Raw genomic sequence first — 21,842 nt, 5'->3', positions numbered from 1 at the left:
GGGGTACCATCATTAAAATTTCAAGAAAATCGACCCAAATTTACAAACCAACATTTGAATGCAGATTTTCAGAGCTTAAAACCACAAACTTATAGAGGTATGCCTTTATATAATTTGAGTGCATATATGTTGAAATTTAATCCACAAAATTATTAAAACATATTCTATGGCTCAAATGTGTAAACTATCTGCAGACTTATGATCTGTATTAATGAATTTTAAATATAAAAATTAGACTACATTATAACAAATATAAAAGGGTTATTGGCTAATATATACGCATAATAATAAAAAATAAAAATCAGATTTAAAAATGCATTGCATATAAATTTAATAAATCGAAGACTTCTGGTGCCTACAAACTAAACACATTTCAATAGCTTAACCTAGAGCAAAACAAAAGTAATTCCTACTCAGTTGACTCGGCCAGCTGCTTGCTCTGGTTCCTCCTTAATCTCTGCCCTGTGGGCTTGCCACCAATCCATGACGAACTCCCGCAGACTGGACAAGGCGAGGACGGCAGGAGGCTCCAGCTGTTGATCCTTGGCCAACCAATCGCAGTACTCCGATCGCGAACAGGCGCCACAGCCGCCAAAGTTCCTCACATAGCGCACGCCAGCCAGCTGATCCGGCCATTGGCGAGCGATGCACTCGAGCAGGAGGTCCAGTTGGTCGGCGGACAAGGCACTGTGCTGGCCACAGGCCGAGCCACTCTTCCACAGCACGTTGAGCAGGCGGCCCAGGCCGGGCACCGAGATCCTCGGCGAGAGCAGAGGCAGAAGTTGCAGCACTAGACGATACACTCGCAACTGGACGTGGTCGTAGTCGGGCAGTTCCGAACGCGATGCGGCCAGGGCGTACCACAGATTGTTGAGGATGCTTATGACGCCCTCGATGATGTCGAACTGATGGAACTCCGTGTCACGGATCACGCTCACCAGCCAGGACAGGATGCCGACATGCTCCAGCATGATCTTGACTGCGCCGGGAATCTTCACGCAAGTAGAGAGCACCGAAAGGAGCAGCAAATTCGTTTCCAGAGTGGCCAAGCTGGAGCCGTAGTAGCCCAGCAGCACCTTGAACGTGTTGGTGGATACCAGCAGGAAGAGATCGGCACTGCACTTGATGCCATGCCTGAGCAGCTCCACGATGAACTCGCGGTACTGCTGGTGCTCCGGTTCCTGCGAGTAGAAGAACACATTGAAGTCGGGTATGGTCTGGAAGTTGAAGCTCTGCTTCAGCCGCAGGTACATCATCAGTCGCTTGTACAGCAGATGCGTGGGCTCCGTGCTCAGGTTGAAGCTGTGGGCGATAAACAGGGCTGGAATGAGGGGAACCCTAGGTGTGCCGCCGTGCGTTCTCCTCTGCGCCAGCCAAGAGTTGCGCAGCTCACTCAATCCCGCCTGGATGTTGTCGTAGGCCTGCGTCCACAGCGGACGCTCGTAGAATTTCGAGAGCTCAAAGTGGGCGCGATAGCGTTGCTGGCAACTGGCCGCCGCCAGTCGCATGTCCTTGTCCAGCGAGGAGAGGCCGCAAAAGGTGACCGCCAGCAGGCCATTCTGCACGGGCCAGCGGGACCAGACCACGGATTCCGGGGCGAAGCAGTGCATCATCAGGGGCAGCAGGAAGGCAGGATCGTAGCAGGTGTCGTAGACCCTCTCGCGCTTCGGACATATGCGCCTCAGTTCTTGGGGGAAATCTTGCCGACCCTGCTCCACCATTCGCTCCACCTGATTGTCGCCGAAGTTTTGCGATTTCTTAGCAGGATTCTGGAACTCCAGGGTGGGCAGTTGTTGGCTGGCATGCAAGCTCCTCCAAATCGGAAAGTTCTCAATGGTGTACTCGCTGGTCTCCCGCACAATCAGGGCCAGCACCTGGGCCACGTTAGTCTCCTGCTGCTGCAATCGAGCCCGCTCATCCTCGTCCGCCGCTCTCAAGGCATAATGGGCCACAGCACTTTCGCCCCAAATGAAGGGTCTAAACTTATCCAAGCCCACATCGAAACGTTCGTAGTGCTCCAGCAGAGCTAGGCCATAGCGATCTGCGGCAGACAGTTTGGCGTGATAGGAGCCCAGGATGACGGGTATGTGTGCGGACTGGAGGGCACTGGGTGCCTTTCTGGCCAGTGCCTCCAGGAGCTGCAACAGATGTGTTTTCGTCTCACTCTGGCTGCCCAGTAGATGGTCAAAGCAGCAGGAATGCGTGCAAATCATTTCATACAGTTGGGCTGGCGTGGTATCCTCCTCTTCCTGCTGCTGCTGCGCTTCCTCCTTGTAATCCTCGTACATGCCATCGCACAAGAAGGCCATTAGCTTCAGCACGAGTCCATTGGTTTCATCCTGCAGCGGTTGTCGTTCCTCGCCCAGATGAAGGGCCAACTTCAGGCAGCTTTTGCAGAAGTTAAGCCACTGCGGGTTCTTCAGCAGGCGGCTCCAATCCAAGGGTAGATCATGGCCCTGCTTCAGCTCCCACCACTCGTAACAGTTCCATGCGATTTGCTCCAGCTTAGGCAGATCCAGAGCCTGCTTCTTCAAATCCAGGGCCAGTAGCTGGACATTGAGGTTAATGTAGTTTACAAAGACCGTGGCCTTTTGCTTCTCATCCTTGGCGGTGGCAAAAGCTTGCCAGTAAATCTCCCGAAGAACTCGCACCTGGAAGAGCTCCACGGAGTCCAGTTTGAGCTGTTTCTGGCAGTAATCCAGGCACTCGGATTTGGGCATGCAAAGGGCAATGAGCAGAGCACTGGCCTCCGGATTCTCACGGTAGATTAAGGCTGCCTTCTGCGGCTTCTCAATGCTCTTCATGAAGCCATTCTTGTATGTCTGATAGCAACGTTGGAGCACTGGTTGAGGTAGTTGGTACTTCTTGGTCAGAGCAATGTCCAGCAGGGGATATACGAGTTCCTTTTGCTCCAAATTGCTGGGCAGCAGTTCGGCAAATTTCTCTGCCAGTCTGGGTTGGCGTTCGAGCAGCAAACTGGCCAGACGAATGGCGGATTTACTCAGCTTACGCGAGGATGTGAAGAAACAGGCAAAGAAATCGCTGTCGCACTCGCTCAGATGATGATGGTAGCTAAGCAAAAACTGCAGAATGGCCGCCTCCAAAGGTTCCAAATATTGTTCGCTCAACTCACAGAAATCCTTGTAGAAGCTCAGCAGCACCTTAAATGATTTGCTGCAATCGATGGGCTCCTTCAACGTGGTCAATCGTTCCATCAATCGCAGCAATAGGTCGAAGTAGTGATTGGGCTTGCCATTTGGAATAAACGCCTTGGCTTGCATTTTGGTAGTAAGCAAGTCCAGCATCTGAGAGCATTCGCTAGATGTCAATTCAAAGGAATCCACCAGGGCCACACACTCGACGAGTTGCTGTTGATGCTCCAATCGATCCACTGAGGTGTCCAGAGCAATATCCAGGCTCTTAATCAAGTGAAGCCGGTAGTTGGCAGTATAGCTCTCGAATCGAGGCAAACTACGGCAATGTCCCGTCAGTCGCCTTAGGAAAACGACATAGTTCAAGCGAGATTCGCTCGTTTCGCTTAGCATTTCTGTGGGATGCAATTGCCACAGCCGAATGTTGAAGATGTAGTGCAGCAGACTCTGGGTGTATGTCTCAAATTGTTTCTCCTCATCCTCCTCGTGCACCTCCTCCTTGCCATCATCCACTTGGCTGGCAATCTGCAGAAACTTGATAAGATAATCTGCAGTGAGTTCTGCCTGCATTTTGCTCAGTAGCGCACTGGAGAAGAGGTGGCTGAATACGAAGAGAAGATCCTGAACGTAGACCATGTTGCGTCGTGGATTGCTGAGGCTGGGATGCAACAACATGGTCTGACCCTCGCCCAGTTGCAGCTCAAAGTTCATGTCGGTTTGCTCCACTTTGAATATCTGTTCGAAGGGCTGGACATCCTCGTTGGTGATAGCCGTGCGCATTTGCTTCAGCAGCGGCCACTTGTCCGCCAAGATCGGTGGCAGTTTCTTTGGTTTCTCCTTTAACTGGCCAGGCAACCAGCTCTTCATGTAATCAGTGTTGCTACTTAAGCTACTACCCTCGTAGAGCTGCAGCACTTGTTTCGGCTTGCTGTGATAGTGGAAGAGCATTAGGAATACCAGCTCCACGTAGGCGTCGTAGGGCTCCTCCAACTCCACACCCTTCAGCAGCAGAGGCATCACTTTGCTCAGGCTCAGAGTTTCCACATAGGCCTGCACAGTTTGACCCTGTTCGATTTGGGCAAACAGTTTGCTTAGGTTTTGGGTTTTAGACGTCGTTTCCGCAACACTAAGCTCCGGCAACTTTATCTGCCGCCAGTCCAAGCAGAGTACTTCCAGCAGGATGTCCACCACATTGGTCACCGTTGCCGCATCGAATCCGATGAGAGCCTCCAGCCAAATGTTTATCTCGTGGCTGCAGGAATCAAACAATCCCGTATTGTGGAAGAGGCGGTTCAATATGTTTCCAGCCTCTGCCTTGATGGCCACATCCTCCAGCATGTAAGCTTTAATGAACGATTTGAACACCTTGGCGAAGAGGGCTTCCTGCGGGTTTAAAGAGCGCGGAAACAGCAAAAGGATGGTCTTAATCGACTTTAACTCAAGTTGCATTTTGAATAGCTCCTGCGGCTCATTTAGATTATCGAAATCAGTCTGGTACAGGGGTCTCAAAACTTCCAAATAGTTCAGAATTTGACTTGTCCTGTTCACAAAAGCTCGATTCTCCTTGCACATGAGCAGCACCAGGTCTAGGGTAACCGATAAATGTTCCAGCACATTCACTCCTTCCATTTTCTCCTGCTTGATGGTGGTGAAAAGGGAGACCAGAACGGACTCAATGGTGGGAAAGTGGACTAGCAGATGGTTCAGCAAATCGAACTTGAATTTCCGCAGCGAATTGCCGGCCTTTTTCGACTGCTCACGCACTGCAATGGCATGCACATAATTGCTGTACTGCTGCATCATGGACAGGAGAAGGCGCATCATGGCAAGCCGAAAACTGAAATCCATATTGCCTAGGTATTGTTTGCCTGTGATGTGCATCAGCGCTTCGATGGGCAGGCACAGCTGCTTGATCCAAAATCCGAAATCCGTAAGCGTCATCTTGTCGAAGGCAGTGGACAGAGCAGTCGGAGGAACTGCATCGATGACCTGGGCCAGGAAAATCGCCGCCTGGGGTATGTCCTCCATCTTGTTCTTGGCCGGACTGAGGAGGCTGGAGAAATTCCTCACCGTATTGCGTCCCAAATCCGGACAGGCAGTCAGTGTCTTGATGACCAGCTCCGTTTTGCGCGGATTATCGAACGGTTTGTACAGCGAACCGAGTAGTCTGCCTTGCAGCTTGTTCTGCTTCTGGCGGTAGTGGGTCATGGCATCGAAGCAGACGCCGTGCTTGCGGGAGGTGAGCAGGACCAACAGCAGTTCGTGCACGGCCGCAGATACGGATTCCGCCTCCTGCGGGTTCGCAGGCTGCTTCCCCTTTCTTTGGTGATGGCCAAACAGCACGGTGAGCCCGGCGGGTCCCTCCCAGTCGTACAGGCGTCGAAGGTTCTTGCAGCACTCAAGGTCAAAGACCAGCACCTTCTTAGTTTTCTGTATTTCGGGGTTCTCCAGCACATACTGCCTCAGGGCGTTCAGCACCACGCAGACGGTGACATGGTCATCGTAGACCAATCCCTTGGTCAGCACGCCAATCAGTTGTCCTCGGTCCAGGATGTTCCGGATCAGCAGAGTGTTGCCCTCCACCAGGAAGGCGAGAATAAAGTGTATAAACGCCTTGCGCACTGTGTTCTCGTTCTGGTAATCCTCCTTGGCATGCGACAACATTTGCTGCACCACCGTCACGTTGGAGAGGACATCGTAGGAGTTGAGCACCTGGCGGCCCAGTTGTGGCTCCACGCAAACGATTGCCGTCAGCAGTTTAAGGGCGTTGGCCCGATGACTTGGGTACAAGGACTGCAGCAGCTTATCGAGCACACCCCCGTGGACCTTTAGAAAATAGCGGCATCCATGGGCCGCCGATTCCATGTGGCTCTTCTGGTTGGTGAGTATTTCCATCACAACACGCTGAAGTGCCTCCGTGAGGTAGTTAACGTGCAGCAGGTTACTTTTGTCGATCCTTTCGAAGGCCTCGACCAGCTCCAAAGGTTTTCCGCGCTTCTCAATGTACTTGGCCGGCAATTTGGGACGGGTGGTGGCGCACATATGCAGGAAGTGACGCAGTTCTAAGTGGAGTTATCAAATGGGTTAGGTGATGTTTGACTTTTAATCATATTTACCAACCTGTAATAAAGTTATTGCTGCGGAGTTTGGTGCGGAAATGCATCATTTTGAAGTCGTTGGGAAATCGTATGTTTACATCTTCGGGCTCAATGCCGGAATCAGGACTTATTTCATCCTCACCGTGCTGATCTTTCCTTCGTTTTTTAAGTTTCTTGGAAGGTGATTCCTCCACCACATCCTCTTCCATATCCACCTGTTGCTCTTCATTTTCAGCGGGGGCTTTGGGCTTTTTTACCTTTTTCTTCGAGGGTGCGGAGTCGGCTGACTCTGTTCCATTTATTTCCGGCGTGGTTTCCTCCGGGGTTTCATCTGTTTTGGTCTTTTCTTTCTTCTTTTTCTTTGGAGTGTCGGACTCCTTGGCCAGTTTCTTGGGCACCGCCACATCGCCTTCGTCCTGCTGTTCAGCATCCGCCTCCTCGTGTTTCCTCTTCCGCCGATTGGGTTGTATGGCCATGGTGTTTTATAAAACCCCTATTTATCGTGTAATTCGTTAAAAATAAAAGTTAAATAAAAAACAACCGCACACACGTGCTGGCGGCGAATGGTGTGACCGTATTGGATGTCCAAAGAAATACCACTCTGGTTTCAGTGTTGGCAAACACCACTTTTGGCGCGCACTTAAAATGTTAACTAGCATAAAAACAGCTATTTATTCGGTTTATTAAAATTTTAATTTAATTTAGCAATAAGCTTATACTGTCAAACAATAAAGAACGTCATTTTACTACAATTATAGCTACAAGGCCTGGGTAGTTGGAAAATCCACCAGACCGCACGACCGTGTGACTCATGCCATTTGTCAATTTACACATTTTCCCTTCGACGTAATCATATCTTTGCTGGTTTAACCGGGTCCTAATCATCCTCCAGTGCCGCATTGGTTGCTCCTCCAGGTGCAGATCCGAATCCTCCGGGAGCTGAAGTGGTCACCGATCCTGAAACTGGGAACTCCGGCAAAGTAGAGCGCTGTTTGCCAGGAGCCGGCGGAACTGGTGGCAAATCAACCGATTTGCTTGTGCCTGTAAACACACTCCACTTATTTAGTGCCTCTTGTTTATGCAGATATGTGTAAATCACTTACTAAAACAACAACCCATTATGGTATACTCTTGACTTATTCTCGAGGCGAGTGGGCCAATTTGCCGAAAGTTCTTTGAGCACTATATCAGGCAAATCAAATCGGGGGCCAATTGACTGGGAATGCGTATGTGTGCACCTGTGGCGTGCAAACGACTCATGGCTCATTGATAAGCCAAACTGTGTTACTTTTATTCTCTTTTTGTTTAAAATATAAAGTGGGTTATTTATGACCATGGGGCGCAGGTTGCTATCAAACTTTAGTTCCCCATGGGCTGCACAAGCTAGGTGGAAATGAGCGCCGAACTATAGCAAAAGCGCACATCTTCAGTCGCATAGAACCGAAACGCAGCGACCAACAAACCAATTAAGATAAGGGCTTATCAGGGCAAACCGTTTCTAAAGCTTTGTAGTTGGCGCTAAAAGTTCAAGTGGTAAATTATATCGTAAACCGACTTTATTATCGATTAATTATCGCTCCTCTCTAGACCGCGAGACAATTTGAACAATTGTTACAGCCTTATGTGAGATATAGTTAATAGAGCACTATTTTTTTTTTATTGAATATTACAATTTCCCAGCAGAGTTTTAATACTTTTAAAATCAATTTAATAATTTGTTTCATATTATCGTTTTAAGAGCCTATTTGCTATTCTTATGAAAAAAATAAAATAAACTACAACTTTTTCTATTGATAAATCCTTACATTAAAATGTATCTATGTTTTTTTTTAAACAAATCAATGATTTTTTGCCAATTCAAAAATTCTCATAATTTTTCTAATTGTTTGTTTTAAATATATGGTTCATAGATTTTTCTGTTATACATTAAATCAATTATTCTGTTGCTACTTAAAGTTTAAATAAGATTTTAAGCTCAGAAAAACCCGCTACAACTTGTCTTCTGTTTACCACTGACCAGTGAGACCGTTTGTCGTTACCACCGAATCCCTTAGCTGTCACTGTTCCCCAAAAATAGACACAGGGGCGCGGGGCGGGGGGCGGTCGTTCATTATCAGCCGGAACGTAAACAGCGTCGCTGCTTTTAACGCTTTCTGATAAAAATGTTTAAATCACACTGTGTTAATTAGAGTCGAAATCAAAATCAATGCGCCAGTGGACGCGAACGACTCGAGATCGTGTGCGCGTGAACGCGGATTAAACAGCGCTTTGAACTAAACAAAAAACAAGTAGCAGTGTGAACTGTGATTTTTGGCCCGTGAGCGAATCACGTGCAAAGCGGATAAACAAAAGCCATAAAAAACAGATTTGCACGAGAATCGAAGAAAAGCAGTCGTCGGTGCACCTAAAATACAATTCGGATTTGGAAAAGTCGTGTTTTCCCTTTTCCCGGAGGAGAACGGCTTGCCAACCGCCACCGCCATGGACGACGAGTTCAAGCTGTGCTGGAAGAACTTCCAGGACAACATAGCCAGCGGCTTCCAGAATCTGTACGACCGCGGCGACCTGGTGGACGTGACCCTCGCCTGCGACGGGAAACTCCTCCAGGCCCACAAGATTGTGCTGGCCATCTGCAGCCCCTACTTCCAGGAGATCTTCACCACCAATCCCTGCCAGCATCCCATCAGTGAGTACTGCTTGACCATCTCATCATCATCATCATCATCTAACCTAGTGTCTTAGCCAGTAACCTATTTCTGCTATCCAAAAACATGCTTAGATATACGGCAGGTCTTACATTGTCTGCATCGTACATGTGGATGACCCTAGTTGTGACCACGCGACCACTTCCGCAACTATTTAACTAAGTGCTCCGTTTCGTGGCCATACATATGTACATTTGTATTAGGACATTGAGTTCTCCACCTATTCCCTCACAAATTGGTTAGCTAATGTCTTGTACAAATACTTGCTACATTGACATTAGTTTGTCTTGGCTACTTACCATTTTGTGTCCATATAAACACATATATATTTCCAATACAAAGCATTATTAAGTTCCTTTAAATTTTAACTTAGAATTTAATTAGTTAATTCCTGAGAAAATTCCATATAAAACTCTACTCCAAACGGCGAAAAATTATGTGCCACCCTTTCCTACTCCAATTGGTCAGTTAAATTTATACTATATGGATAAAATTAGTCAAATTGTGACATTGCCATACATGCGCCCAATATAACCAAAAGATTCTCCAGAAATTGGTCAGTTTATCACTGGGACAGCGGTGTCAGTTTATCGAGGAGCCCGCCCGTCAGCCTGTCTGTTCGTCACTCTTGTCAAACGCTTAGATATAAATCAACCTTTGTGTTTAATTCCATGACACATTCGCCGGTTATCAGCCCAGCTCCACCTCCAGTTCGATTCCGAGTTCCACCCAGAGTCCCAGCGACGGCAGCACGTGTAGGGTCTGCTCCAGGGCAATTACAGTAGCTCTTCTGCAAAACCATCTACTTAACTCTAAAAATATGTAATTTTTTTAACTCGAAATCCAGAAACATCAATGACAAAAAACAAATTAATCATCTCCATAACTCATTTTTATATTTAGCTGATTTACCTTATATTTAAATACATTTATTGCAAACTTTCTTTTCTATATTCAATTTCCACTAGTTTAGTCAGAGTAATCAATTTATTTTATATACATTATTTTAATTTCTAATATTCTGTTTAATTTCTAATATTCATTCAATTGATATGGTGAACCTGTTCTACAAAATAATGTCCTTTAGATAATGTGAAAAAGCAAAATACTTGTTTCTTATTAAAAACAAAATAAAAATATAAAATTACCATATATTTAGTGATTAACAAAATGCCAGTTATCAGATCACTATTTATGAAGTGATACATACATTTATAATTGTTTGAGCTGAACACTATTTAAAAGCACCCTTTTAATCTAAAGTCCAATGTCCAAGGATCAAGATCAAGTTTCTTTAATAATAGTTTGTGATTGACAGCCAGTGTGGCAGTTATTGGAGTTTGACTGTATAACAATGTCGCTGCTCGGAAATCTAAAGACAAACAGCAGCAACCCACTAAGAATCGAGGTCTGGTGATAATCCTCCAGTGAGCCGTCGGCTGCCGCCACGTTGTCTATGGCTATGTGGTAGCCGCTGGAGTCCTCCGCCTCCAGAGGCTCACCCGGATTGTTTACCCACGGGAGTACCGTGCTCCGTGCTCCGTGATAAGGTCCAGAGCCCCACTTCTACGCTCGATCGGATCGGGGAGATTGGGTGCGTTGCTGACCTCATCAAATGTACTTCAAATGGACTCTAGAACGGTGGTGTTATATATGGTATATATGGTATATGGATATGATATCGCCGAGCCAGGGAGGGGCCCTCGGTCCGTTCGATTTCGTTCGCGGACGTGTTGAACACGAATGCCTGCTGCACGGTGGCTTTATCTGATCAGGCGGCCATAAAAAATAAGGTTTTATCTTTTCAAGTAGCAGCAGAAAGGTGCTACCTACCCACCGAACGCTGCTGCTACAAGAGCTATTTCCAAAGATAAAGAATATTAATATACCCTATAAATAACGCTGAGCGCGCCAGCGGGGGCAAGTTATTAAATATAGACCATCGAACAGCGAACAAGCCAAAGCCAAAGCCAACCAACAACAGTCATCGAGGTGCTAACAAGCCAAATGGCTTCGGTTGCCTTGCTGCTTGATGTCGATGTTGCTTTATGTGTCTGCCCATTGTTGAGAAGTGTAACACGCAGCGACAACAATAGTCTAAATATTTTTATCTTTTTATCGCGTTTAACAATCATTTATTGCCCAACTGAGCAACTGGGTCCCCTTCAACCACTCGAAGACTTTAGTTTTCGAGATATTGATTAGAGAGCCTCGCATGGCTGATATACTACACTATACTATGTACTTGTTTCCGCTGCTGCGGCCGTGTAAATCAATCCACTCCATCCGGGCCAAGTGGTTATATCGGTGCCCAGTCCCACACCCAATACAATACAATGCTAATCCTCAAAAATTATCTATTTATTATTGGCATAAACAAGACGGACATCGTCTGGGGGCTGTGGTTTTATCAGCCTTGCGTTTAGTGCCCAACCACTTTACTTTGGGTATCACTCTTGATCGTAAAATAAGATTTTGAACTTATTGCTGGTTAGATAACGCACTTAGACAACCGCAGCATGTGCCGTATGTGATATTGGGCCTCTCCAAGAACCACATCCACATCCACATCCACATCCCCCTAGTCACCGTGGCCCAAAACACTCCCGATTTGAAGTAGCCTTATAGCTATCGTTTCGGTTCAGTTCGGTTGCTTACCAGCCATAAACTTTGCAGTTCGGGAAGATAATATAATATCGATCGGTGGTGGACTTGTCGTAAATATTAAATACACCCAATGTTATTAATATATTGCCGGATCGTGACTAAACCAAAGACGTTGGGTTTTTTTTGCTTTACTCTCTAGAGGGGGTAAACAAATTTTATGGAGGAATTCACCATTATTTTGCCAAACTAATCCATTTTCCACAATGTTGGACTTTGAGTTTACCCTGCGTAATCTTTAATTTGCTTATTTCGATGTTATAAGCTTGCCAAAAGATTGTCAAAAGTGTATTAATTGCCTTGAAGCTAGAGAATATCTGAGTGGATAGTGTCATGCTCAAAGGGTAGTGATTTTTATAAATGGGATTTTTTCTGTATTTCTGTAGAAACGTTTAAGTCAGATTAGTGTTTTGTAATATGACATTTTTTGTAATAAAACCTTAAAAGATCAAAATTGTTGATAGGAAAATTTTTAAAATATTTTGTTATAATGTAAAAATACTATAAAGTTAGTAAAATTAATTTTTTTTTTTAGAATTTTTAAATAAATTTAAGTACTGGTAAATATATTTTGTTTCTATGCCTTAAAAAATGTTTACTTTTACGCTTAAGTAACACCTTAAAATAAATATTTGTATAGTTAAAACTTAAATCATTTACAAAATTGCACTGATAAATTAAAAAAACGACAACGAACTTTTATGCTACAAGGAAATCATCTTAGGGAAATCCTTTCTTGTATTATAATAGTAGAGTAGGAACCATATTTAGGAACCCTTCTAGAACGCCACTTATTTTAGAAACCTATTCGAATTATCGAAATTATTGAAACCCTTCTACAGTGTCCGCTTCTGGCCTAACCCAATCGATCGTGCTTATAGCTGTTTACGTATTGGAGTGAGCGCTTTATGGTCTCTTCATATTATATCAAACTTTGACTTTGAGCATATGAAATTTCATAAATATTTTTATTGGCCATTTGTGTTGACAATTCGTAATTTATGGCCGGCCAGAAGTCAGTAGCCAGTAGCCAGTTGCCATTAGCCAGAAGTCGCAAATAGACGTGGCAATCGGTTAAGCTGGTCTAATCCCTGGCCATTTCGGCTCCATGGAGACATTGGCAATGGATTTATTTACGAAAATAGTTGGGGCGCGGAAAAGGGAGGTATCGGAATCTACGACCAGCTGGGTTGGTTTCTTGGTTTTTATCAGGTTGCACTACTACCACCAGCTCGACGATTCGATTCGATTCGATTCGACTAGTCAACTACTCGACTACTCGACTATTATGGCGTTTGGAGATAACAAATATTTATGAATGTTTGTGCGACGACATTGTCAAAATGAGGCAGCCCACTCCACTCCACGACAACGAACCTATTGGCGTTCTGATTCGATAAACATTTATCATAATCATAAAATAAAACTGTTTTCGAAATCGATCGCCTGCGATCCGATTGGTGGAAGCGTTTGGAGTGGGCGTGATCGTGATCGTGGCGGCGAGGGTGTTGGGCCCGAAACAAATCAAAAACGAGCCAAGGAAGATATCGCTGCAGTGCCCCAGCTTAGTCCCCATCCCCCCCACTTCGAAAACCCCCGATCCATTGACGGGCCACTCTGATATCAGCGAAGATCACAGCGGGTCAGGCGCCCATTAAAATGCCTTTGTTTTATACACATGTGGCATACATTTAAGCAAACAACGATCGAGACGCGATGCTCGATTCAGACTTTTGGGTACGGAGTGTCGGAGATCTCCTTCCTTATCAACTTTAGACAGAGTTTATCTACGGGCGGGGTCCACAAATGGTTTATTGATTCGAGAGCATTCCGTTTCCATCGAATGGATGGATCTCTTTGTCTTGATCTACGGCCAGTCTTTATCTCAGGCGATGCGATGCGATGTCGATGTCGATGTCGATGTCGATGTCGATGCCATGTATCTGTGTTTCTGAGCACAAATAGTATTGAATATTGACTGGCTGGCTCCCTATATGTAATCCGTATCTATCTGGCATCAGCCAGTGTTCATGTGTGTACTGTACCCGTGGAGCAATGTGTATTGCCCGGATTTTGATCTTTCGCCATGCGATCACTCGAATACGGTCGAATACGGACATGCCAAGGCGCAGATAGATAGATAGGCGAGACAAAACGATCCGTAATGACGACTACGGCAAATGATAGGGCACAATTGAGATTAAGCAACTGAGTTTGTCTGTTGCTGATCAGCGATTTAATAATGTATTTACATACAGCCGTGCATACGGGAATTATGTACGTTCGTTTGTGTAATAAAATTGTTATTGAGAGCAAGTGATAATATTGTTTTTAACTAGATGTTGATGCTGCGAGGGACAGGCACAGTGGGCAGGGGACGATGGGAAAATGCTGATAAGCATTCGATTTAGATCAGCAAACACTAATTAACCGCTGGAAGAAAAGTTCAAACTTAATTCTCTGAATACGGTTAAATACTAAAGTAAATTTTTGCATGCTGAATAATTATACCTATCATGTACAATCAATCAAATAAAAAAAAATTATTAATTCTTTAAAAAACCGATTTGAGTATTTATCCTATTTAAATATTATATATTTCCTTAGTTACTGCCTTTCTCAATTTAAATTAATCCATGTCTAAACAAAAGTCAAGAACTCTCTTTAATTACATAAAAAAAAAACATTTTATTACCCTCATTCTAAAATTAAATCTGGTGGTTTATTGTATTATCAAGTATGATTTGTTATCAAATACTATTTAAATACTATTTGCTGTCTCACGAGTTGGGTAATTTGACATTTGGCCCCCACAATTTTAGCCTATCTCAAAATGTTTGGAAAACGTTATACAAATCCATGTCTTAAAGAAATTTGAGAAGCTCGTTGAAATATTAACCTATTTCTTACTATTAACCTATTTCTTACTATCACGGTTTTATGTTATTATAAGTCTCTTTAAAATACTTTGTAAAGAATAAACCGATTTTATAACTCTCCTGGTCCCCATCAAATATGAAAACTAATATGGCCTGATCTCGAAACACCCTTGAGATAACAGATCCGCACCACTGTGAAGCGGAATCGTATTTGGATTTGGATTTCGATTCGGATTCGGATTCGATTCCCGGACTGTTTCACAGCTTCTTAGGCCGTGTCGAAAGCACGCCAATGATATGTCAGGCTACTTATTTTATAATTATTGCTGTGCTACTGCGCTGCTGTTGTTGAGTTTATATTTAAGTTTTCAGATTTCTTATCATAGCTGTTTTTTTTTTATTGATTTAGTATTTGAGCGTTTCGATGATAACATCTCCACTACAAATGTGACCTCCTTTCCTACTGATGTTATTGTCGTTCCGAGTGTTTATGTAAACAAGCAAATTACGTTGAATACATTTTTTCGGAGGGAAAAATCATAAGAACTGTTTGGTAATCTGTCTGGAAAAATTCCAAAAATTTCCCCAAAACAAAGATACGCATTTAAATTATTAAAATATTAAAACGAACTCTTAAATTTGAAATCTTGCATTAAATCATTTAAAAATGATCACAATCTTTGTTTAATCGTTTGATTTTAATTTTACGACTTAAACTTAGTATTTCGATGAACAAAAATGTTTATATTATAGATTGCTAACAATCCCTTAATTATTTTTCTTTCATTTGCCTTATCTCTATCTACAGTCATACTCAAAGATGTGAGCTTCAACATTATGATGGAGCTGCTGGAGTTCATGTACCAAGGAGTGGTAAATGTTAAGCACACGGAGCTGCAGTCCTTCATGAAGATTGGCCAGCTTCTGCAGATCAAGGGTCTGGCCACAAACTCGAACTCCTCGCCGGGATCGAGTGGCTCCGAGAAGTCCTCTAGTCAGCCACCAGCCGAAGAATCAAATAACAGCCACACCAACAGCACCAACAACCATCACAATTCCAACTCTAATAGCAATAATAATAGCAAAACCGAAGCGGATCACAGTGAATCCAAGGGACAGAGCAATTCGAGGACCACCTCGCCAGGTGGGGCGAGTAGAGCCTCCAACGAAGCGGGCAGCCACCTGTACACATCCAGCAAACGTCCGATGCCGTCGGATTTCGGCAGCGATTCCCTGTCCATCTACTCGGGAAAGCAGTTGAGGAGGTCGCTCAAGGATCACGGTTCCGGCGGCAGCGAAGGCGGCGGCGGCGAGCATGCGGACAGCGCAGCGGGAATGGATGGCAGCCTGAATGCCGAGGAGTTCTTCCTGCCACCCATTCCGCACATCACGATGGGCGAACCGCGTTACGATCTCGGAGGTCTGAAACGTGAATTGGCGGATAGTCACCATCATGGTCCTTCATCAGGAGGCGGCGGTGGTGGTGGTGGTGGTGGCGGCGGCGGAAGTTCGGGCAGCGTGGGCAGCCTCAACTCGTCGGCCTCCTCCTCTGCCCCCATTCGCAATCCCTTCGGACCGGCCTTCAATCTGGACAATTACAACTTCTACAAGAGCAGCAACAGCAGTGGGCCCAGCGGCAGTTCCAGCAATTCCGGCGGTCCCGGAGGCATCAATAACAATGGATCCATTAGTCTGGCTCCTGGCACCGAGTTCCCAAACGAGCTGTACATGCCCAACGATTATTCCAAGAACTTTGCCAACCACATGGACATTCCCAATAGTAGGTGGCCTCCAATCTTTGATCACTTTTCTGTTGCATGCAGCTTGGCACTCATTTTCAATCATTATTTTATTATTTTATTCTTTATAAGATTGGGTTTTTGTTTGCATCCATCATTCGACTCACAAAAACATCTTCATTCAACACACGTACCCACGCTAGCCCACTGAACACATTGTCATTAACCAGGATTGACACTAAATGATTGTAGAGGGATATTTGCTGATTTAACTGGGTTAAAAGTATTGAGCAGAAGCACTTGAACTGATGGTATAGTTAAATAAACAAAAGATATCTCTGATTGCCCGAGGGATTCAGTTGTTCAAACGACCTGGCAGACTGGAAGGCCACAAGACACAAGTTTTGACAGAATTCTTATTGAGGTTATTTTTTTGTTGGAGAACTTGATGAATTAGAAAGGCATGTTATCTCAAGTGCCTTGTTTTGAACGAGGAACTCTATAAAGTATATACATTCTTGATCAGCATCATTAGTAATAAACCTATCTGAATGAAACTTTTTTTTCTAGAGAAGGTATGACTATATTACCAAGCTAGGAACGATCGGAAGGATAAAGAAAAAAATTACATCTTCGTTGCTTTTAAATGCATACCAATTAACTCCAAAATTAAGTATTAGTAGTTAATTTATTTTAGAACTACGATATCTATTACTGTCATGGGAAGATCGAAAAATTCTCCAAAAAATTGAAATCATTGTTTTTAACATAATATAAACATAAAAAAGTCGAAACACAGTCTAGAATAAATATTTTTTATAATAGCTTCAAGGGTATATAAACTTTGAATTTCCTTCCTGTTTCCACTTTTTTTAGCGATTCTGGGATGTTTGGCTTATATAAAAATGTTTATTTTTTAAAAACGCGGTGACTTAGAAAACATTTTCAACAAGTTTTAAAAACAATCATGTATTAAAGTTGATTAATTTTCGTGACAGTTTATACCATGTTTAACTAAATTAGACCTACCCTTAGTAGTGCATTTTAGTTTTCACACATACCTTGTTCTATCAAAATAGAACTGCTTCTAGTAGTTGCTTCTTAAAGTGACCTAAACTAATTCTTCTAACGACTTACCAATCGCACAGTATCGAAAACACGCACACTCAATCACATACTCTAAGCGGAGGAGCCGCATGACTCCTCCCCCTCTGTTTAATAGCTTGCCCCGCCCCTTTTCGCCTTTGTAAATAACCCCCTTTCGAGCGCTATCCAGCGAAGAACTGACCACTAATGATCCACCATTGTCCGGAGCAGGCGGCAGCAACATGGTGATGCTGTCCACCACCTCGCTGCTCCACGGCAACTGCGTGTTCAACCGCAACAACACGGTGGCCACGCAGCAGGGCATGAAGACCTACTGGCTGTGCAAGTCCTACCGGATCAGCATGTGCCGGGCGCGGTGCATCACCCACCTGGGCAGGATCATCTCCGCCACGGGCGTGCACAACCACACGCCGCACATGCGCGGCGGTCAGGGATCTTCAGCGGCAGCATCAACGTCCTCGATTTCGGGGACTCCCTCGGGCTCGACTCCAATCGCCAGCCAGGCGGCGGGTTACTCTCTAACGGATGGCGGTGGTGGCCATCACCTGGGCACGGATTTGCAGCATGGAGTGAGCAATCGAGTGAGCAACATGTTTGCCAATCAAACGCCTCCACCGCCTCCGCCGCCGCCACCCACAATGCCAGTGACATCGACGCCGCACCACCCGCACCATCATCATCATCACTAGCTGGGACAGCCGCTGCCCAATCTCCTGGTTCAGCATCACCCGGCACCACCGCCGCACATGGATCAGCACGGCGGCGCGGCGGCCAACCTCATGCACAATCCGAATCTGATGCACCTGCAGACGCAGCAGCAACACCACCACCTCCAGCAACATTCGCCGCACAATCCACCGCCTTCGCAGCAGCAGCACAGTCTGGAACTGGGAGGTGTCTCGGGATCGGGGTCGGGAGCGGTGCTCCTCTCGCCGGCGCACCTGCAGCAGAGTCCGCAGTCCAACCGCAGCAGCCACTCCCTCCAGGCGCTTAGTCCTCCACCACCGCCACAAACTGTGGAGGAGCAGCATCAGCAACCACACCAGCAGCAGCAGCAGCAACAGGAGGGAGCCACCACGGATGGGGGATCCACGGATCCCAGCACAGCGCACGTGATCAACAACATAACCATATCCCCGAGCAGCAGGCACAGCTTCAAGATGGAGAACATGTAAGGCTGTCGGGGAACAGGGATTCCCCTCGCTGCATACTGCCCCCCAAAAACCGAGGAGTAATTTATTATTATTTTTGACTAGCTAGAGTTTGTAGTAGACAATTGAATTTGATTCGAAAGAGAGAGAGAGAGAGAGAGAGAGAGAGGAGTAACCAATGTAAATACCCCTACCGATGTGCATAATCTATTTGATAAACAAATGCGAAACGATAAACCAAAAAGTACTGTAATGGGCGCTGTGAAATGAATCCCAGATTAAGCTAACCAGAGTAATTTTGGATATGTTTCGTGGCCCTGTGCGTATATCATTGGGTATTCCAAATGGCCTACACACTAACGAAATACTAATAGGTCCTACATTCATAGGATACAAATCACTGCATTTTGGATCTGATATATATGATATCTATATCAGGCATAACATGATTATAACTTATAATATCAGGTATTATATGATTATAACCTATAATATGATTATAACTTATAGTATCATAAGTGCCATATGATTATAATTTACAATATCAGATCCAAAAGGATCTTCATTAATGGGAATTATAATGACTAGCCACTAACAAAATAGAAATAGGAATATATTTTGGAGTTGATATTATAATATGATATATCAAAACCAGGTAAGTACCTTGCATGACACACATAAACACACACATAATTGGGCTCATTCGTGTATGTCCTGGCATCCAAAATGAAAAACATAACCAACCAACCGAGGGAGCAGAATAAGAGCCGTACAGATCCTCACCAGCCTTCTCCGTCCTTCTAGTCCCACCCGGCGAGCACTGGTTCCAGGGCAAGCTGGAGTTCATGCTGAGCCAGCGGGGCAAGCCGCTGCTGGTCCACGACGGGCACACCTTCGGCATCCAGTACGTGCGCAAGGACAAGAAGTACTGGCAGTGCAACCTGTCGCGCAAGTTCAACTGCAAGGCGCGCGTGACCACCACGGACACCGGCGACATCATCGTGACCAACAACGAGCACTGCCACACGGAGATCCGCCAGCACCTGCGCAAGGACTACCAGCGCAACAAGGTGATGATGAACGCCCTGATCAACCTGAGCACGAATCGGCTGCGCCACAACATGGGCGGGCTGAGCGCCCTGCCCATGGTGCCGGAGGTTCTGGCCCAGGGTTCGCCCATCCACGAGATGGTCCAGAATCTGCACGACATGGCGGCCAAGGCAGCATCGGCGGAGCAGCAGCAGCAGCATCTTCATCAGCAACAGCAGCAGCAGCAGCTGGAGGAGCCTCTGGACTGCGGACTCCGATCCTCGGCGGCGCTGGAGGAAATGGCCCGCACCTTCATGGCCAACAGCAAGCCATCGATCGCCTTTCCGGGCAGCGAATCCGGCCACAGCCATGCCCACGATCCCAAAGAGGAGCCGTCGGGCGATGCTTAGGCTAAGGCTTACATTCAAACAGCAGGTCAAACGAGACAGTTAAGTACAAAACATGGAATGATTGCAATAATACTCAAATACACTAAAGACAAAGACGTGACCAAAACAATTCCAAAGAATTTAGTTAATACATAAGCAAACGTACAATCCAAACTAGAGCATTTCCATGAGTTTTTTTATATATCGTTTTTATTGTTGTACGTTGCGTTAGCTTTACACTGTGTAATAAATGTTGAATTTGAATAAACCTTTTTTATATATGATGAACTACATTAGATGTTTATCACGCGGCTCAGCTTCTGGATGCGGTTGAGCAGCAGATCGCCCTGTTTGATGGTGGCCTGGTACTGCCAGTTCTTGTTGTCCGGCCGATTGGTCTCCACGATGCCGCCCACGCGATCGACCTTGGCGTGCAGTCGTCCGGCGGCGATGAAGCGGGCCAGCTCCTGGTCGATGTAGTCCACGGTGACGCCGAACGACTCGGCCATGTACTGCAGGGTGAGGGAGCGGTACGACTCCAGCAGCTGGGTGTAGCCCAGGATGCGCATCTCGCGCACATAGTAGCGGTAGTGGGGATGGATGAGGTAGTCCGAGCGCAGCTGCTTCTCCACGCCGGCCAAATGCACGTAGAAGTTCTCGTACTGGCAGTTGTACAGGGCGAACAGGAACTGCTTGACATCGGGCAGGCCGTGGAGCACCTCCTGGATCTCAGAGCCCTTGATCACCTTATCGCGCAGCTCATTGCGCGGCAGGGCGATCATCGCGACGTACACGGTGTAGCGCACAAATGTGGGGTAGTCCATCAGCTCGTAGGAGGTGAAAGTGCTCACGGTATCCAGGAAGAAGGTGGCCGCCGCCTTGAAGTCGCGCACCGCCACCGAGTAGACGCCCTGGTAGACCTTCAGTCGATTGCGCCGGTCCCAGTCGCCACCTTCCTCAATTAAATACTTGGCCTTGTCAATATTTCGCGTGATGAGATCGTGATCCAGGTAGAACAGCCCCAGGCGGATCAAATGGAACACAATGTCCAGGCGGTGACCCAGCGATACGGTCTTCTCGTAGGTCTTGCGGAAGGCTGTCTCCGCCGCAGTCTTGTCGCCAATGCGGCACAAGTACTCCGACTTCTTTAGGTTCGCCTCGCGCACCTCCATCTCGCCCAGATTCTTCTCTGCATCCTCGATGGCCGCGTCCAGCTGCTCCACCTCGACGCGGTTGTTCTCCTTCATGCGTGCCAGCAGATCCTTGTCCACGGCCCAGCCGAGTTCAGTGCAGATGTGCTCGTACCACGGAGCCATGTTCTCCGTGCGAATCGCCTCCAGGAGCTTCGCCTTCAGAGGCGCATCCTGCTTGTACTCCGCCAGGGTGAGCAGGAATTTGGTCTGGGCCAGCTCCAGGTTCGGGTTCTTCTCCAGGCCCTGCTCCTCCAGATTTTCGGCAGGCATTGTGATCGGATTGTGGCCGTAGCTTCGTTTAGCACAGAGAAATTGTTAATTTTCCCGAACAAAATGAGATTTTGTTTTTGTCAAAGCCGCACAGTCATGTACGACGTTAAGTTGGTTGTGCTCATGGCGTTGCCAGACTTGGCGGGACTTATCGGTTGCTTTGGAAACTGTTAATACTTATTCACACTGATACTTAAAATCGGATCAACGCAAAAGTTGATGCAGATGTTTTTTAACAATTATTGTATATGTTCGTAAACTGCACAAGGGACTTCATACTGAATTCAATATTATTTTTGACTCCCTTACAAGATTTAAAACTTGTCTAACCACAAGTTGTTTTAGGTATGGAATTGTATGTAGATTTAAAATTTTATTACATTCTAGCTCTAGTCACAAATAAATTTTCTTGCCGTAAGTTATTTTACACAACTATTTTTATTAATTTTAAGCCCAATATTCTTAA

At 45.8% G+C, this 21,842-nt stretch overlaps 4 protein-coding genes across 5 annotated transcripts; 1 reads left to right on the top strand and 3 right to left on the bottom strand.

Annotated features, from left to right (window-relative positions):
• Positions 1 to 306: 306 nt before the first annotated feature.
• Positions 307 to 6,817, bottom strand: LOC128256507 (uncharacterized). Its single transcript, XM_052986920.1, has 2 exons — positions 6,273 to 6,817; positions 307 to 6,214 (listed from the first exon to the last, which is right to left on the bottom strand). The coding sequence occupies exons 1-2, from the start codon at positions 6,724 to 6,726 to the stop codon at positions 414 to 416; spliced, it is 6,255 nt and encodes a 2,084-aa protein (XP_052842880.1). The 5' UTR covers positions 6,727 to 6,817; the 3' UTR covers positions 307 to 413.
• A 113-nt stretch (positions 6,818 to 6,930) lies between these two features.
• LOC128260019 (uncharacterized) lies at positions 6,931 to 7,643 on the bottom strand. The gene is made up of 2 exons (XM_052992704.1): positions 7,354 to 7,643; positions 6,931 to 7,291 (listed from the first exon to the last, which is right to left on the bottom strand). Exons 1-2 carry the CDS (start codon positions 7,367 to 7,369, stop codon positions 7,128 to 7,130), a joined length of 180 nt encoding a protein of 59 aa, XP_052848664.1. The 5' UTR covers positions 7,370 to 7,643; the 3' UTR covers positions 6,931 to 7,127.
• A 690-nt stretch (positions 7,644 to 8,333) lies between these two features.
• LOC128252091 (broad-complex core protein isoforms 1/2/3/4/5) lies at positions 8,334 to 20,206 on the top strand. Of its 2 annotated transcripts, none has more exons than XM_052979562.1 (3): positions 8,334 to 8,936; positions 15,307 to 16,278; positions 17,555 to 19,001. In XM_052979562.1, exons 1-3 carry the CDS (start codon positions 8,732 to 8,734, stop codon positions 18,031 to 18,033), a joined length of 1,656 nt encoding a protein of 551 aa, XP_052835522.1. In that variant the 5' UTR covers positions 8,334 to 8,731; the 3' UTR covers positions 18,034 to 19,001. The 2 variants fall into 2 exon arrangements, with proteins under 2 accessions (XP_052835522.1, XP_052835514.1); XM_052979554.1 differs by lacking the exon at positions 17,555 to 19,001 and adding an exon at positions 19,300 to 20,206 and having other exon boundaries at positions 8,340 to 8,936.
• Positions 20,096 to 21,508, bottom strand: LOC128252105 (26S proteasome non-ATPase regulatory subunit 6). The gene has a single exon (XM_052979574.1). The coding sequence runs from the start codon at positions 21,374 to 21,376 to the stop codon at positions 20,207 to 20,209; it is 1,170 nt and encodes a 389-aa protein (XP_052835534.1). The 5' UTR covers positions 21,377 to 21,508; the 3' UTR covers positions 20,096 to 20,206.
• Between the last annotated feature and the right edge of the window lie 334 nt (positions 21,509 to 21,842).

This window comes from Drosophila gunungcola, chromosome 3R (assembly GCF_025200985.1).
Source record: "Drosophila gunungcola strain Sukarami chromosome 3R, Dgunungcola_SK_2, whole genome shotgun sequence".
Taxonomy (NCBI): Eukaryota; Metazoa; Arthropoda; class Insecta; order Diptera; family Drosophilidae; genus Drosophila; species Drosophila gunungcola.
The sequence above is the reverse complement of the archived record's forward strand: the minus strand, read 5'-3'. Positions and strand labels throughout refer to the sequence as shown.